Source organism: Chinchilla lanigera, unplaced genomic scaffold, assembly GCF_000276665.1.
Source record: "Chinchilla lanigera isolate Chin_1 unplaced genomic scaffold, ChiLan1.0 scaffold00033, whole genome shotgun sequence".
Taxonomy (NCBI): Eukaryota; Metazoa; Chordata; class Mammalia; order Rodentia; family Chinchillidae; genus Chinchilla; species Chinchilla lanigera.
In genome coordinates, this window is record NW_004955434.1 from 20,104,945 (window position 1) to 20,123,946 (window position 19,002).

Genomic DNA, 19,002 nt, shown 5'->3' on the forward strand with positions numbered 1-19,002 from the left:
AATCTGTAGAATAGAACACATCTCTTGTTTTTGTTAGCCTTTTCTTCTGTCTCAATCTCAGCAGTTATATTTGTCCTGGAGTTTAGAGAACACTTTCTTTGCCCGTCAGTCCTTTTACTGTCTGTGTTTTACTCGCGGGATTGTGTGGGCAAAGTATAAATATGTCTGCTTATGCGTTTAGTTTACTTTATGGCTTACATATTCTCATGAGTTTACATGATCTGTAAGTTGTAGATAACCGGTCACTTCCTTTTAAAATACGAACTAATTCAACATTCATGTTTGAATATTAAAATACTTCATAGATAAAATTGTAGGAAAATTTCCTTTTCATATTCTTCCTCTGTATTGGTTGCTGTTTGATAGAATCATAAAATTAGGGGGGTGAGGCTGGCCCTGTGATTTTCTCTTTGGTTTATTTTTAGTTTTCTATTAAATTTTTTTTTGCATTCATTTGATGCTATTTTATGTTGGAAGAAATATTTACAACGAAACAGAGCGCAGTCCTGCATGTGACGGTGGGAAACCGCACCATACGTGCTGCTGCTGTTGCCCAGAAGTACATGGGAACTTGAAGGCCGACCATTGTAACTCGCGTCTGTCTGATATTAGATACAAATATATACTGTCATTCTTTCAGATAGTCCCAATGCAGCTGGTGATTTTATGCATTTGTGGCTTTTTTGGGTTTTTTTGTTTTGTTTTTTTTTTTGCAACTTACCCTTTTCTCCAGAGAATTTCTAATACTAAGAATCACACTGGAAAAATAAATCGTAAGATCTGCTTTCATTTTGCTATGGAATAGTTACCTTTATTTGCTTTCACTATTTTTACTTAATTCCTCTTTTCACATTAACATATTTTTAAATTTAAAAATTTATAACATACAAACAAATTTGTGATTGTAGTAATTATGAATTTGGGTGGGGGAGACCCAAAATAGTTTATTTGTGGTTTAGGAACTGGGGAAAAAAAACAAAGCAAAGAGAAATAGCGTGGGACCAGTCAGGACAAACTTTTGAGCATGCAAGAGATGTAATCAGTGCTTTAGGAAGACATAGGATAGCAGCATATAGGGTGGTTTGGAGAGAGAAGAAACTAGAATCAAGAAAGTAATCTAAGTGGGGTCCAGTAAGAGTCTGGATGTGCCTTGGTCATAGAAGTAGAAAGGCTGGAGATAAATGTGACCCGTATCAGAGTGACTGAAAACATAGCAGTAATGAGATTGGATGAGGGAGTCAGAAAGAAACCAAAGGTGGGTAAGTTTAATACTGTCCATGATGAGAAAGGTGAAAATATTTTTAGGAATTTTAGAGATCAAAGGAGATAAAAGCAGGTTTGGTAGGGAGGAGATGTTAAATAGTGATTGAAGCCACAGTATCTTTAGTAGGTTGGCAATATTCAAGGATTTGGTTCTCCCTTGGTACCTTCCAACCTTCTCTGTGGCTCCTCTAAGTGAAATATAATCCTTTAAGAATGCATTTCGAAGATTAGCACGGTGGCATACGCCATAATCTCAGCTCCACAGCAGGCTGGAGCCGGAGGATTCCTTAAGTCCAGGAACTCCAGACCAGCATGGGCAACAGAGCAAGACTGTATCTCAAAAAATAAAGTAAATTAAAAAGACAGTGTAAACTCTTACATTTCAACAACAAAAGACAAACACTCAGTTTGAAAATGGGCAAAGGACTTGAGTAAACGTTTCTCCAGGAACATATACAGACAGCCAATAAATAAATGAAAGGTGTCTAACATTATTAGCCATTAGGGAAATGTGACTCAAAAAGCAAAATAAGATAGTACTTCACACTCACTATGTTGCTTCAACCAAAAACATAGTAATAAGTGTTGACAAAGATGTAGATTTATTAGAACCATCATACACTGCTGGTGGGAATGTCAGTTGGTATAGGCTTCTGGAAAACAGTGTGGCACTCCTCATGAAGTTGGAGTTGCTGCAAGATCCAGCAGTTTTACTTCTAAGTGCACACCCACAAGAAATGAAAAAGTATATCCATTACAAAAGAGCATTATTTATGATAGCGCCAAAGTGAAAACAGCCTACAGGTTTATCAGCTGATGAATGGACAGTCCAATGCAGTGTTGCATACATACAGCAGAATACTATTCAACTACAAATGGAAATGTTGGTATATACCATACCGTGGAAAAAACTTGTTAACCTGAGGTGAAAGAAGCCATTTATAAAATGCTATGTAGTATATAGTATGATCCCATTCATGTGAAATATCTAGATGAGGGAACTTCGTAAAGACAAAAGGTAGATTAATGGTTGCCAGGGAATGGGTATAGATTAGGAGTGCCTTCTAAAGGGTGCCAGAGTTTTTGAGGGGAAAGGAGTGGTGTAATTTCCTGGAATTAGATAGTGGTGATTGTCACCCAGTCTTCTGACTCCATTGAAACCAATTAATTATGCACTTTAAAGTGGTCAGTTTTGTTGTGTGTTACATCTCTATTTAAAACAGTTCCTTGACTTGTGCAGTGGTGGATGCCTATAATCACAGCTACTCAGGAGGCTCAGGCAGGGAGGATCATAAGTTGGAGGCCATACCCGGCAACTTACTGATTCCTTGTCTCAATGTAAAAATGAAAAGAGCTGGAGATGTAGCTAAGTAGTATACCTGCCTAGCATGCAGAAGGCCCTGGGTTCAATCTCTAGTATAGCTAATAATAATTCCCCAATATGTGACATATTAAAGAAAGAATATATTTGTAAACTAAACTTAAATATATATATATATGTGTGTGTGTGTGTATGTGTGTGTGTGTGTATATATATATTACACATATATTGTTATAGTTTGTGTCTAGATGTCCCCCTAAAGCCTCATGCAGTCGTGAGGGGAGGGTTTTCAGAGGTGGCTGATTCTAGAGTTTGTGAGTGATTCATGGCCCAATGCTGGGATTAAGGGTATGAGTGCTACACCCCCCTTGGGGTGGGTAGCTTGCATATAATATAAGGGACAGAAAGAAGCTTGTCCCTCTTGTTGCATTTGCTGTCTTCCACCACCATGAACTGTTGCCCCTCTGCCATGTGCCACCCTGCCTTTGAGCCAGCCTGTTATAGACTGAAACCTCTGCAAACTGTGAACTAAATAAAACTTTCCTGCTTTAACTTTGGGTGTTGGGTATTTTGTCTCAGCGATGAGAAAAAAGTAGCTAAGATATATATAACATAATTTCTTATATATGTTTTATATATATATCATATATATACAAATAGTTAAAACATAAACTAAAATTTATTAAACAGTTAACATGAATAGAATTGTGGATATATACATATATGTACAAGATGTGATTGAAACATTCACTAAATATATAAATTTTAAAAATTTTAGTACAATAAAAGACCTATTGCCATTAATGCCCCCCACAATATATCCCTTGTTCCACACACACTTGACCCATCCTTTTTGTAACTGTCGGAAGCAGTTCTGGAAGTTTGCTTTTGTGAATGTTTAGTTGCGTCGTCATTGCCTGTTCCATGTCCTGAGTCGGTTCAGCACGTCTACTTCTCACAGTCATTTGGGCTGGGGAGGAGCCATACGGCACACAGTGCTGGGTCCCTTAAGTAGGGGGATGAGGACACCGCATAAGGCTTTTACAGTCTTGCCTTTATTCTGGAAGGCACATGGCAGCTTTCCCCACACAGTGCCTCGCAGGAGACTCTGAAGACCTCCAGAACTGCTTCAGAAAGTGGCAGGGAACATTGGAGGGGGATTAGTGGCCATATGTCTCTTACTGTAGTAAATTTTTTCTTTAAACTTTCACTGTGTATTTTGATGTGTGCATAATGTATACACATATAAAACAAATAATTTACAGTTATAACCCATAGTACACGTGGTTCTTTACTGGGACCTATTAAAAATCTTTAGTTGTGGGGCTGGGGATTTAGCTCAGCGGCAAAAGCGCCTGCCTGGCAAGCGCAAGGTCGTGAGTTCGGTTCCCGGTACTGGAGAAAAACCAAAAAAATAAAATAAAATAAAAATAAAAATAAAAATCTTTAGTTGTGAATGGTTAGAAAAATGTCTTGGTTTTGTTTTCTTGTTGCCTTACCCTTTTTTGTTTGCTAGTTCTTCTCTGGGTTTCATCTAATCCATGTTAGTCCACTGCATATCAATCATTTGTTTGTATTGAAACCATATTAAAAAGTGTATCTTTTTCCTTTCATTTGTTGAGAATTTAAAGGAGACTTTGATCAGTAGTTTTTCTTTAGCTTTCAATATTTCTGTTCCTGTTCGTTGCTTCAGATTTTGCAAATGCTGAAATTTAAAATGGTTACTTTCCCCAGTGTCCTCTCTATAAAATATGCTTACCTTCGGTAGAATGCACTGTAGTATGGCAGTGGGAAGGGTTTATAAATCTCCCTGGCTTTTGTAAATAGAGCACACAACTGGCCTGAAGGTGATCTGAAAGTTTCTCCCTTGCAGTGGTGAAGACATTTATTGCGTGATTGCTTGCTGTTGTACTTATAACTAATGTGCTGTCTTGGTTGCATACTGACACCGTTACCCCTCTCACACAGGCGCACATGTCACCTCTCGCACACACACTCAGTCCTTGAAGCTGGCCAGAGTAGCAAGAATTAAAATTCTCCACTCAGAGATTTGCTGGAATATATATTTTTTTATTTAAAACCTACTTTCATGTATCAGAAAAGGGGCATTAGTGATTACAGTTAAAATGAGCATTTAAATAAATAAATACTCATTCTAACCTGTATTTTCAGTTTTTTGTTATAATTCTTGTTTTTTAAGTCATTTTAATAGCTCTCTTTGTGTATGTTTATCTCTTAATATATATCTTTGTGCTATAAATGAACAGAAAAGTTTTAACTATTATTCTAAAATTAAGTCTTAATCACATATAAAATGATTTCTTCATAAAAGTTCTGTATTAACAGCTAGTTCAATTGCTATACTACTTGTGATTAGCAGTATGATTCATTCAACAAACATGTGTTGAGTGCCTGTTTTATATGAAAGGGCTGATCAGCATGGGAGACAAATTCAGGCCCTCAAAGAGCTTAAAGCTTGCAGTAGCAAAAATCATAAGTGTGTGTGAGGATGTGGAGAAATTGTAACCCTGGTATATTGCTGGTTGGAATGTAAACTAGTAGAAGCTGCTGTACACAATACTATACCGGTTCATCAGAAAATTAAGCATGGAGTTACAGTATTATCCAGAAAATTTATTTCTGGGTATATCTCCAAAGAAATAAAGACAGGGACTGAAAGAGATATTTGTACAATATTCATAACAACATTATTCACAATAGCCAAAAGTAGAAATGATCCAAATACCCATGGGTGGATGAATGAACAAACATTTTTATATAAAATGTACATATTATTAGTAAGATTTTTGTCACTGAGAAAATACCTTAGAAAAACAGCTTAAAGGAGGAAAGCTTACTTTGGCTCACAGTTTCCGAGATTTCTGCCCACCGTCAGCTGATTTTCCTGTTTTAAGCCTGTGCTGAGGCCCAAACATTGTGTTGGAAGAGCATGGCGGAGGAAAGGTGCTCACCTGTGGCAGTCAGGAAATAAGCCAGAGAGCCCAAAAGGAAGAGGTTGAAGCCCAGAGACAGTCCCCGTGGTCATGTTTTAATGAGGCTCTAACTCCTAAGATTCTGTCACTTTGCAGTAATGCCACCAAAGTACAAATCCATGAGTAGTAACCCACTGATAGAGCCCTCGTGATCCAGTCATCCTCCAGAAGCCCCACCTCTGACTGCAGGAACCTTTGCGGGAATATTTTAAACCCAGTCTTTACGTACATTTCCTTATGCCTTAACAAGGAATGAAGTACTGCCTCCATACAAGCTGCTACCTGAATGAACCGTGAAGATTTCACATAATGAAGACATTGTCCTAAGTGAAAGAAACCTGACACAAATGGAAAAATACTGTATGATTGCACTTCTGTGTAGTGTGTAAAGTAGTCTGATTCATAGAGGCAGAACAGAGGTGGTGGCCAAGGGCTGATGGGAGGAGGGAAGTGGGGAGCTGTTGTTTAATACAGATGCAGAGTTTTAGCTTGGGAAGTTGAAAAGTCCTGGAGATGGATGTGGGTGGTGGTCACACAACATCGTGAACGTACTTAATGCCAATAAATAATAAATTTAAACATGGTTAATGTGATAAAAGCTATTCTGTCTATAATGCTTAAAAATTTCAATTTGAGGTAGGATTTCAAGGCCATATATAGGAGCCACAGGTAGAATCCCTTTCTAGTATGATTTTACTGGTTTTATGTATAGAGAGTAATCTTACCGTGTTGTTTCCAAAACATTGCGAGGCACTTGTTAGCGTGAGGGCCAAATCTGAGTGGCCACACGCAGTACAGTCAAATTTTGTCTCTGGTAGCTAAATTTCTCAAGGACACAATCAGTAATCTTTTATCTTTTATAATGTACTGAGGGAAAACAAAAAGTCACCAAATTGTGCCATGACATTATGGGTTACCCAGAGGACCAGTATAGAACAAAACCACCCCACTCTTGTACCCTGAACCCCAGCCTTTGTCCACCCCATTCTATTTTCTCATAACGCAAGTAATAAGAACATTTTTCATGTAGATTTATAATCAGACTTTGCCGTAGCCTGCAGACAACAGATTAAGATTTATGAAAGGAAACACTACAAAGTAACAGAATCAAAGCACCGTACTTAGAATCTTTGTATTGTAAATTATCTAAGCAACCACTCCTCCTGAGGGTGAGCTTCGCCTTGTGGAATAATAGGAACTTCAGTAACTGGTAAACAAGTCCCTTTTCAGCTTCACATGCCTTAGACTCTCACTCAGTTTCTCCTTATGTTGACCAAATTGTCTCCGTGCAGTATGCTTGCTGTGGTTTATAGTCAAAAGATGGGTTTATGACCTTTCTCATCCTATCGTGTGAAATAGCTCAAAGAAAGTAACTACTGCCTCTTTAACTCATGTCTTGGTTACTTTTCTCATTGCTGAGACAAAATACCTGACACCCAAAGTTAAAGGGGGAAAGGTTTATTTAGCTCACCATTTGTAGAAGTTTCAGTCCATACTTGGCTGGCTCCAAAGCAGGGTGGCACATGGCAGAGGGCAGCAGTTCATGGCAGCAGAAGACAGCAAAAGCAACAAAACAGAGACAAGCCTTTTTCTGCCCCTTTTATATTGTATTCAGTCCACCAGGATTAGGACATTGCTTATCCAATCAGTGGGCTGATCACCCACCCTTAATCCTAGCAGCCTTAATTCCAACATTGCAATACAAATCAATCAGACACTATAGTTTCAGCCACCTCCAGAAAGACCCTGTGATGCATGAGGCACACAAATCATAGCAACTCAGTATCTTCAACTATGAAACAGAGTCACAGACTTTGAATGACAAATAAAATAATACATGTAAAAATACATTGTCCTCAGGGAAAGTGTTTTTGTAGTGTATGATCATTATCATTCAAGCCAAGGGAAACTATATAGGAAAGAATCCAAACTTAGTATTCTAGTGACTTCCTGTGTCTAATAATGAAGTTTTGTTATTCATTTGAAAAGCACATCTTTTTCTAGACTTGCTATAAGTCACCCCAGAAGGTGCTTTTCCCATTGCCTGGCATATAATTAGGTGCATAAGAACTATTTGTTGAATCCTTTCCATGAGCGTGTATAATCCATTCACCCAGATAGGGGAGGGGGTATATTTAAATCAATAATAAATAAGAGACTAGTTCAGGTCTTCTTTGTATCCTTCTCAGACCCTTTATTCTTCCTATCTTTCCATTTAAGGCTTATTTTAATCATTTCAGGCAGCTGTAATAGAATATCATAGACGAGGCAGTTTAAATAACAAACGTTTATTTCTCCCAGTTCTGGAAACTGGGGATTCCAGGATCCACTATCTGTGAGGGTTCTGTTCTTGATTTGTAAACTTTGGTCTTCTTATTGTATTCTCCCATGGCGGAGAGAGTGAATAAGTTCTCATATCTGTCAATTAAGTGCGTTAATCCCATTCATGAGGGGTCCACCTCTATAATCTAATTATAGTACCTCCCTACATTCTCCCCATCACATTATGATTTAGGGTTTCACATAAATTTTGAGGAAGATGCAGACATTCTGTTCAGTCAATAACAAAGGTGTACCTGCTAAATGTTTTTATTTCAATTAAGCTGTTTTTTTTTCCTGAATTCAGTATTCATATTTAATGGTAAATATTGGTATTCACACCTGTCCTTTTAAGCCCCAAAGTAGTTTCTTTAATGTCTACACGAGGAAGGGCTCCTGCTTATCATTGGAGACTGTAGCAGCTCTCAAGAACTTCCTTTTGGTGTATAATACCACTTGGTCTTAAGAAGCGTATGGGTGATGGGCACATCCCTGACCTACACATTTCATGGCTTTTGAGAATAAAGTTAGTATATTAGGGTAGACCAAACCCCAGTATTATGTGTTGGCTTTGCCGTTCACATAACTAGAGCCTATTTTTAAAAAAGCCTGCGGGGAGGTAGAATAAATTAGGAATGTGTCAGACATCAGAGTTTGAGGTCAGTTGTCCACAAAAGGTGGCAGGAGTCCGTACTCAAACGAATGCATTCTCTTGAAGGTGAGTTCGCAGTGTTAGTCTCTGTTGTATGAGAACACTAGTCATCATTTGGGTCACAGTGACCTACTGGGAGTAGGGACTAAGGGAGAGTAAGTCAGCACTGTCAGCTGCTGAAGATCCAGAGACGAAGAGTTAGCCCTCCCTAGGTAAGTTGTCAAGACAGAATCCCAGTGTCCCTCAGGAGCCAGGCAGAAAGTCGCAGGCATGGAGGTACTGTTGGGTTTATAAAAAAGTTACAGCTAGCGTTCAAATGTTTAAATGTTCAAGCATTTCTCTTCCATAGTGTGTAATTTACCATGGCCATAAAGAACTTGCTGACAGTTCTTTTCACTGAATCCTGAAGTATTTTATTAAGGGTCACCCCCACCTCCAAGGAATTTATAAATAGGAGAGAGGAGCAATTTGTTTTAGATATTATAGAAATATTCCCCGAGGCAAAAGAATAAGTAAAGTAGCTTAAAATTTTCAGTTGTTTTCAATGCTGTCTTATAACTTCTAGACTCTAAGTGAGTCTCAAAAGTAAAGAAAAGGCGTATTACAATCTTTACCAAAGTTTGCAAGCAGCAGACACAGCTTTCTAGGTATGTCACTTTTCAGCAGAATTAGAGGAGTTCCACTAGGATGTATGGCAAAACATGAATGACAGCAAATTCACCTCAAAATTCACTATCACACTTAAATTATAAGTAAGTTACTTCTGATAGTATTCTTGATTATTTTAACAAGTTCAGTATTTTAATTTCAAGATAATCAAGTGTATTCTATTCATCTAAATGTATATGTAGGGGGCTGGGGATGTAGCTCAGCTGCACAGTACCTGCCTGGCAAGCGCAAGGTCATGAGTTTGATTCCCTGTTCTGGAAAAATAAAAAATAAAATAAATGAATGAATGAATGAATGAATGAATGAATGTATATGTATGCATTTGTGTGTTGGGTGTATATGTGTAAATAAATATACTAAATATTGCATTTTCAATTTTATAATGAACTACACTGACCATTTTTATAAACATCTCAAAGTCTCATTGAATCAGATCCTTTTTTAAAGAGCAGATATAATACATAAAATTTTATACAAGGACTGATAAAAAATGCTGTTTAACTTAAAAATCTACTGCAATAAAGGATGCATGGCCCCTCAACTATTCTCCCTCTGGACACACTGACCCCATTGTCCTTGCCGCTTTCCTAGCCAGCTGTGGAGTTCCTTTCCAGCGAGTGTCTTTGTGGGATGCCCTGAGGAGTATGCTGCTAAGGATGTGCCGTCCAGCAGGCAGGCGGTGCTTACAAATACCATCCCGTGCCCGCACCCACCTCGCTCCTGGGGGCTGGCGCCCTGTGACTGTGGGCTCTTCCCACAAGTCAAAACGACCATGAAAGATAAATGTTTTGAATCAGTTCAGGACATAGAGCAGCCGTGACAGTGCAGGTAAACTCTCACGACAAAGGGCTTCCGCAGCCGCTTCAGACAGTGGCAAGAGCCGTGCAGTGTGTGTTTAGAGCAAAGAAGGACATTCTGAGAAAGATTAATAGTGGCATGCCACACTTATACTTTGTTTCTTCCAGTTCAGAGGATGGGAGGTCACTTCCCTCTGCTGGGCTTCCCTTTTGGAACGAGTGGGTGTAATACTGAGAAACAGTTTAATGAATGCATGGTTATCCAGTAGTCCTGTAATCTTTATTGTTAATTTCTTTACCATCTAATATAAATGTTCTGAATATTTAACTTATCTTATTTGTAAAGCTGGAAATTTTACTAAATATAACTCCTTTCCATATCCCTGAAGGGAAATTTGTCAAAGTTGTAATTTGCTATTGATATCAATATCTTCTGGAAGAGAATTAAACACATTTCCTAAGGTCTGATATGTACTTTCCTACTTTTCAATACTTCTGAAATTGGAATATATTACCAATACATGTGTACTTAATGGGGCAGTACCCCGCTCCAGAAAATCTGTGTTAAGGCTGTGTGTTTATCTTATTCAGATGTATTCTTAGAATTGAAGAGATGTCCTATTTTGGTATCTAGTATAATAGCTTATATTTTCTTCAGTGCTGTGTTTTGAATTAAGACAAATTTCTGAAACTCTTGTGTTTGAGGGGAACAGGTGCAGATTCAGACTGCTTAAGGAGAAGGCTGATTATTACAAAGTTAAGAAGAATTTAAGCTAGAAAATTATTTAGCACCTAGGTAGCTCTGTGGACCTGGTCTGGTCTCTATCGTCTATATCCTACGTGGTCAGTTTCTCTATAGTTTCACTGCCATGGCCAATATTTTCTCTACTTACCAGCCAAATTCAGGAAAGAGCCATCCTGGTTGATTTAATTGCCTTAGCTGAATAGCCCATCCTGAGGACACAGGCCACCTTTGGTCAGATGCTGAGCAGTGAGGCCACTAGTGGTCACACTTGCACAAAAGAGTCTGACTCTCTTCCCCTAGGGAAGAGGACTAGGCATCACAAGCTTTATCATTAATAATTTAGGAAAATGAAAATATATTTCCCTGGTTAAAAGCAAAAATCCAAAAAGTACTTACTAAACTTTTCAATTCCTATTTTATGTAACACAAGATACCTAGGAACACGGATGAAAGGATATTATTAGGGCTGTGGGAGGTGATTGGAGCAACTTTTCAGACTTTCTGAACACCCCTAACTTTATTGTGTGAGGCTAAGTTCTACCTGCGAGCTAGTGAACAATAAAACCACCAGAAAAGTTGTGTCAATTACAAAATTTTAAAATATACTCACATTTCATAAACTCAGCAGTTTCTGAAACATGCATATTACACTTTGATATACCAAACAAACTTTAACAACTTAATCAATGAGTATACTTTTGCCATTTTTTTCCCCTGAAGTTTTATCCTGCAACTCTTTAGATGTTCAGCTCTCACACAGACCAACATATTGATAGTTCTCGCTCATTCTTTTATGAGTGATGAACATACAGTACCACTTCTGTGAGCCTGAGTGCCCTAGAGATGACTGTAACCTGCTATTGATCAGCTGATTGAAGATAAATGGCTTAGCTGCTTGTATTGCAGATTACATCATTAACATGGTCAGTAAACCATGAATTGTTCAATAAGGCGTTTATCTTTTTTCATTTTACTTCTGCTCTTTTATCATTTTTATTAGAAAAGACAAAATTATCCACCCTAACCAGCAAGATCAGTTGAAAAGAAATCTGGTAGGGTGACCTTATGGGTGTAGAGTTACAGATAGCTAAATTCTAATGGTGTGATTATAATTTAGTGGATGTTTTTGGACTGAAAAAATACAGAGTTTTGATAACATTTTTTGTATGTTTCTCTTACAGCTTCCTTTTGCCTCATTTTTACTAGAAGCAATACTGGAGAAAATAAATGAAAACAAGAAACTACTTGAGGGATATTTCACAATTATGAAAGATATTAGATGATATTACAGTGGAAAAATGGAGAGCTTTTTTCAGATGTGAAAACTTTTTATGTGTTATGATTGGAAAACATATATTGCAATCTTGACACAGTTTTTGCTTCAACTATCAATAGTCAGGTTCAATACCAAAATAAGAAGTCTCTGAAACTAATTAATTGCTGAACAAGTGAAAGTAATTAAGTGCATAGCCACTTAAAAGGAAATAGTGTAGCATTTGATTGTTGAATACAGATATTGCCACAAATCAATGCAAACTTTAAAATGATTTTTTCCAATGCTTTGGAAGAAACTAGAACAAGTTTGGCATACACAAATCAATCAGTATAAAAAGAAGATATAAACTAAGGACTTACTGTTTTAAATTTTATTTTAAGAACTAGACTTTTTACATAAAACTACTATAAATGGTTTTAAGAAGGATCCAGTGAACAACACATTTGTATTGTAAACAAGTATAGAATAAAGCGTCATAGCTTGTGGATGATCACCTAATGAAACAACTGTGTGGTCTAATTGTATCTATTCTTATTGATGATACAGAAAAGACTTTTATTGGATGATTTGCCAAATATCAAAACATCCCCCTATTTACAATGCTTCGTGTAGTGATATAAACTAACAAGGGGCTGCAGTACAAACTCAGCACAGTTAGGCTTTATAATTCTTGCTGTGGTCAGATAAGTTGCTTTCTTAACAATGATGTTATTTTTCTTATTTTAACTCCTGAATAGTCCCACATCACTTCACCGCTTTACTATATTCCTGTCATACACTAATTGACCAAATTTGTTCCTGCCTCCCGCCTTTGTTCTTGCTGTTCTCTCTAGAATAGTCTGTGTTCAGTTTTCCTCATAGATGGCTCCTCATTCAGGCTTACCTTTAACCATTTCTTCACAGACAAATTCTCTGACCATCTTACTATGTACTTTCCCAAGACATAAAATTACCTGGTTTGTCCGGCCAATTTTTCTTATCCGTTTTTCTCATCGCTTCAGAATGTAGATTCCATGAGATTAAGATTGGTTGGCAAATGATAGCCCACAGCCAAATCTGGCCTACCACCCATTTTTAAATGACCTGCAAGGTAAGGAAGCTTTTTAAATGGTTAAAAATCAAAAAGAGAATAATATTCAGTGGCATGTGGGAATTATGTGAAATTCAAATTTTAATGTACATCAATAAAGTTTATTGAAACAGTAATGTTCATTCATTTACAAAGTGTATTGTTTATGGCTGCTTTCACACCACAGTAGTGTAGTTGAGTCATCGCAGCGGAGACCAAATGTGTTCTCATCACTTGGCACTGTTGCCTGGCACAGTATGAATCATAATGACACACTTACAACTTGATAGCATTTCAAGAGTATAAGTACTGCATCAATACAGTTTTTTTAAAATATCTACATATGCACATGTCAAAACAAGAGAAGAAAAATAGCCAATGAGTCATACTTTTAAGGCACAGTGAAGTGTATTTTCTTTCTATTTTGTTATTAAATTAGATGACAAGACACTCTACCTATATTCAGAAATACAGTCTGCACTGACTTTTGCAGACTAACACTCCTCACAGTATTAGTAACTCACAGGGAAGCAACAGTAAAAAAAATAAAATATGAAATGTAATACATCACAACAGAATTTTGACAGAAAAATAAAAATGAGATTGTGCAGTATTGCCCTGATACCTAAACCCAAAAAGATAGTACAGCAAAAGAAATGTGATAGGCTGAAAATGGCCCCTCAAGATGTTCATCTGTCCAGAACCTTTGAATTTCTCACCAAGGAATTTTGCAAATGTTAAGGATCTTGTGTTGGAAGGTTATCTTGGACTGTCTACATGGAGCTAATGTACCCACAAAGATTCCTATACAAGGGAGATAGAATGAGTTAGAGTTAGATCCGTAAAATCTGAAGATGCTACACTACTAGCTTTAAATATGGAAGAAGGGGACTGTAAATCAAAGGATGCTTGTAGTATGATAAAAAATATGCTTAAATTTTAAAATTTTATTACAGTAACACATTGCCATTAATCTCCCTCAAAATATTTCTCACTTTGAACACAATTATCCCATCATTCTTGGCACTTTCTGAAGCAGTTCTGGAAGTTGTCTTTCATAAGCATCGTTTTGTGGCTGTCTTGATGATTCAAGTCATTTATAGCATTATCTGTCAAATAAAAACTTTATGCTGTGTCCTTATCCACCTTTCTCACTGGACCTGGCACTATGCAAATTCTGGCTGTACCCTAAAGTCAAAGTGAACATGAGAGGTAAATGTTTTACATCAGTTTAAGATATCAAAGTGGCCCTTGGAGATGGGAAAGTCATTCTCCCCTAAAACCTCTAGGAAAACAACCTGTATCCACACCTGACCTTGTCCGGGTCATATTGAATTGTTCATAACTATAGGACGCTGTTTGTTTAAGTCATGACATTTGTGGTAGTTTGTGATGCCACCAATAGAAAAATTAACAGAATTTACTGAAATTCAATTTAGTATTTTTGTGTCTATGTTTATGAGGGACATTGATCAGAAAATACAGAAAAGTGATTCAGTGTTTAAAAATCCATCAATGTAAGTCACCATATGAATGGGCTAAAGAAGAAACATCACATAATCATATAACTCAAAGTATGAAAATCATTTCACAAAATTCAACACACCTACTCATTAAAAAAGAAAAAACCCTCAAAACTAGGAATAAACAGGAAGTCCCTTAATTTGATAAAAACATCAAAAACCTACAACTGACATTGTACTTAATGATGAAGACAATACTTATTCCTTAGATAAGAATAAGGCAAGGACCCCTTTTTGGCACACGCCTGCAATCTCAGCACTTGAGTTGCTGATACAGGAGGATCACTGGGCGTTCAAGGCCAGCCTGAGCTACATGCAAAATCTTCTCTCAAAAAGACAAAAAACAAAACAAAACAAAAAACCCCAAAGAATAAACTGTACCAATATTCTTAATAGGGAAACTTGTAGCCAGCACAGTGAGGCAATAAAAAGAAATAAAAAGTATACAAATGATTGGAAAGGAAGAAGTAATGTTATCTCTAAGACAAAGAAAGAAACAAACCTAGAATTATTGAGTTCAGCAATGTCTCTGATCAACATAAAAACTCAGTCGTACTTCTATACGTTATAGTAATAAATCTATAGAAACAAGATTTAACATACAATTTACAGTTGCTCCAAAAAAGATTACTTAGATGTAAATCTGACAAAACTTGTACAGTATTGGTGTACCAAATCTACAGAACACTGATTAAAGAAATCAAAGATCTAAACAAGTGATAGTGTGAATTCAGATACTCAATATCAGTTGTTTCCATACCTACGGAGCAAAAGTCCTATCAACAGCACAGCAAAATATTTTGATGATAAAGACAAGATTCTTCTAAAATTTATACAGAAAGGCCAAGGAACTAGAATGGTTTTAAATTTTTTCAGGAAGAATAAAGCGGAGGAAATCACTACCTGACTTTGAGATGTATTATGTAGCTGCAGTAATCAGGAAGACATGGTACCAGTAGAATACCTTAATGGAATAGAATAGAAAACTTAATATATACCCATGCAGTTATGCCCAAGGGACTTTAGGCAAATATCCAAAGGTAATCCCATAGAGGGCAATAGCCTTTTCAACAAATGGTGCTGAAGAAATTGGACACTCCTGGGTTAAATATTTTGGCCTTAATGTCACAGAGCAAATTTAATGGAGGAGGATGAAGTTCTGGTGTGCTGTTACTGTAAGTAGATGACTGCATGAAACCATGATTGTGGTGTTTAGTTGATCGTCAACTTGACTGGGGAACACCCAGCAGAATTGTGTTCTGGGCATGGAAGCCCCACTTTAGGGATGATTGTGGTTGGAACACCGGAGGGAAGGACTTCAGCTGACTTTCCTTGGAAGAGCTCCATAGTAGCTGATTTTTCTGAGGAGCTTTGGCTGTTATCTTTGAAGAGCTCCTGTCATTGCCTTCTCCTTGGGCATCCTCCTGTTTTTCCACACAGATTCTTCAGCTTCCAGCGCTGGCCTCTTGGCCTGCCAACACAGACTGCAGCCTCTAGCACGGTCACTTCCGCCTCCCAGGGCGGCCCCTCAGTCTTTTGTCATGGGTCCTATGGCCTCCTGATGTGGACCTGTACAGGACGTTGCTGTGGGCTCCAGGCCTTGAGCTGGATCCTTCGGGTTTGTAGTGTTAGGACAGATCTTTTGCACTCTTCTACATGTGACTCCGTGGGTGGCCACTGTAGGCCAATCCTGTGAATTTCTGTGTGCTGTATTAAATCTGGTTCAGAGCGTGTGCAGTCTTTTGAGGAGCCTTACCTCAGCCCAGTAAGCTCCGGTAAGCACTAATACAACGATACACTATTATTTCATAAAACTAGAAGAAAAGATTGAATGTTCTCATATAAAAATGAGCAGATAGATGTGTTCAGCCTTATGTGAACATTACACATGTTATCAGTGCATCTCATAGAATTTTAGTGTTTAAAATTTTTTAAACCAATTATCTCAAAATAGCTGTACATTTGAAAGTAAAATGTAAACAGTTATGAGAGAAAATCTTCAGGGCCTAAGCCTTTGTGAAGAATTACTAGACATGACACCAAAACAGGATGCATAAAAGGAAAAATATGGTAAATTTGTTTTTTTAATTTATTTTAAAAATAAAAGAAGGAAAACACATTAACAGGCAACTGTTTACAAAATAGCAAAAGAACAATAAAAACAATACAGTTATAAACAAAGTGGTAGGAAATTAACAATGCTTGTTATATTACATATTGATATCTTCAAAGTGGTTTCTCAGGAAAACAAATAGAGCCATGCAAGATTGATCAATCAAGTAATTATTAACTGTTTCTTTCAGTACAGCTATAGAAGACAGTAGTTCAACTATGTTAGCTATCCTATAAATACATACATAATTTCCCCTTCTTTCCCTGCTGTTTTCCCACACCCCAGTTACCCTTTACTTTTGAGTATTTTCCTTTCATTTCACAGGGTCTTTCATAGCTCCTAGTTTTTATTCACTCTTTCAGGTCTCTATCACCATGCACCAAACTCAAATCAAAATGGATCACAGATCTCAATATTAAAACAGAAACACTAAATCTGTTGGGAGAGAAAGTAGGTAAAAACCTTGAAGACATAGGGGTAGGCAGAGAGTTCATGAACAAAAACCAAACTGCACGGGAAGTACTTCAAAGAATCAACAACTGGGATCTCATCCTACTAAAAAGTTTCTGCACATCTAAAGAAATCACCAGCAGAGTAAAAAGAAAACCCACAAATTGGGAAAAAAATTTTAGCTGACTGTGCCTCGGATCAAGGACTTCTATTCAGAACATATAAAGAATTAAAAAACATCAACCTCCCCCCAAATTCAAAGACCCAGTCCAAGAAATGGATAGCTGAGATGAATACACACTTCTCAGATAGAGATGCATGTTTCTTGTATCAAGTGCTTGCTTCATCTACAGAGATGGACATGTGGATTTGCATCTGTTGAACCATTTATTGATTTACATATGTTGAACCATCTCCGCATCCCTGGGATGAATCCTCCTTGGTCGTGGTGTGTAATCTTCTTGATGATTTGCTACATTGTTTTTGCCAGTATCTTATTGAGGATTTTCTTATTTTTACAAAGGAGATTGGCCTGTAGGTGGTTTGTTTATTTGTTTTTGTTAGATCTTGCTCTGGTTTTGGTATCAGGATAATGGTAGCTTCCAGAAATGAATTTGGGAGTGTTGCTTCCCTTTGAATTTTGTTAAAAAGTTTGATGAGTAGTGGCACTAGATCTCTAAATTTCTTGTAGAATTTGGAATTGAATCCATCAGTACCTGGGCTTTTCTTTGTTGGTATTTTTTTTTTTATTCTTTAATTTCACTGATCCTGGATTATTTAGAATTTTTATATCTTCTTTGTTTAGCCTTGGTAGTTCATATATATCTAGGAATATATGTCCATTTCTTCTGTATTTTCTATCCTATTAGGGTAAAGTTTCTTGAAGTAGGTGTTGATGATCTTGTGGATTCCTGCAGGTTCTGTTGTGATTTTCCCCTTTTCATTCCCAATTGCTTAGTTTTGAGTCTAATTTTATTCAAGTCATTGTGTTTTGCCAAGTAATATCCAATTGCTTTACACTGTTTCTTGAAGGTGCTATCCTTCAGTAAACTGTTTCTGCATTTTTTTTTCAAATGCAGTAGGTCATTTGCGTGGGTCCATTTTGCATTTTCTAGTCTGTTCTATTGATATATGTGTCCATTCCTCCTCTGTGTTTTTTAGGAGAAAATTTGTAAAATTGGCATTAATTCTACTTGAAATGTTAGTAGCATTCTTCAGTGAAAAAATCTGGGAATGGAAATTTATTATCTATGAAATTCTAAACATTGAATGAAATAGATTCAATTTTCTCTACAAAATTCACATTACCTGTTTCATAGTCGTTGAGTTTTGAAAGTTTGTGATGTTCAAAGAATTGGTGCATTTCTTCTAAATTACCTATTTATGAATGTAAAACTCATTGGATTATTTGTTTATCTTTTCAATGGCTCCCAGATCTATAATGATTTGGTAACCTGTCTTCTCTTGATGTTTAGTTTTGTTAGAAGTATGTCCATTTTACTGATTATTTTTGAAGAACCACTTATTATTTCATTAATTTTTCTATCATTTTCTTACTTTCAATTTCATTGATTTCTACTTTGTCATTCTTATCTGTTTGCTTTGTGTCACTTTTTGGTGCTTTCCTAGTTTTTTGAGGTAGATAAGACTATACATTTTCCTCCCAGAACTACCATATCTGTATATTATATTTTGTTTCATTGAGTGTTCTTTTTCATTAAGTTCAATGTGTTTTAAATTTTTCTTTTTGACTTTCTATTGACTTCTAAGGATGTTGTAATTTTTTTTAATTTTAAAAATAAAAGGAGAAAA

The 19,002-nt window shown here is 36.8% G+C and overlaps 1 protein-coding gene across 4 annotated transcripts in view; it reads left to right on the forward strand.

Annotated features, from left to right (window-relative positions):
• Positions 1 to 13,241, forward strand: part of Cntln (centlein, centrosomal protein) — a gene marked incomplete at its 5' end in the record, with an annotated part of 307,086 nt that extends 293,845 nt beyond the window's left edge. For all 4 annotated transcript variants that reach the window (XM_013516378.1, XM_013516379.1, XM_013516380.1 and 1 more), the window contains 1 exon segment: positions 11,941 to 13,241. In XM_013516378.1, the coding sequence (XP_013371832.1) occupies positions 11,941 to 12,042 (102 nt within the window).
• Between the last annotated feature and the right edge of the window lie 5,761 nt (positions 13,242 to 19,002).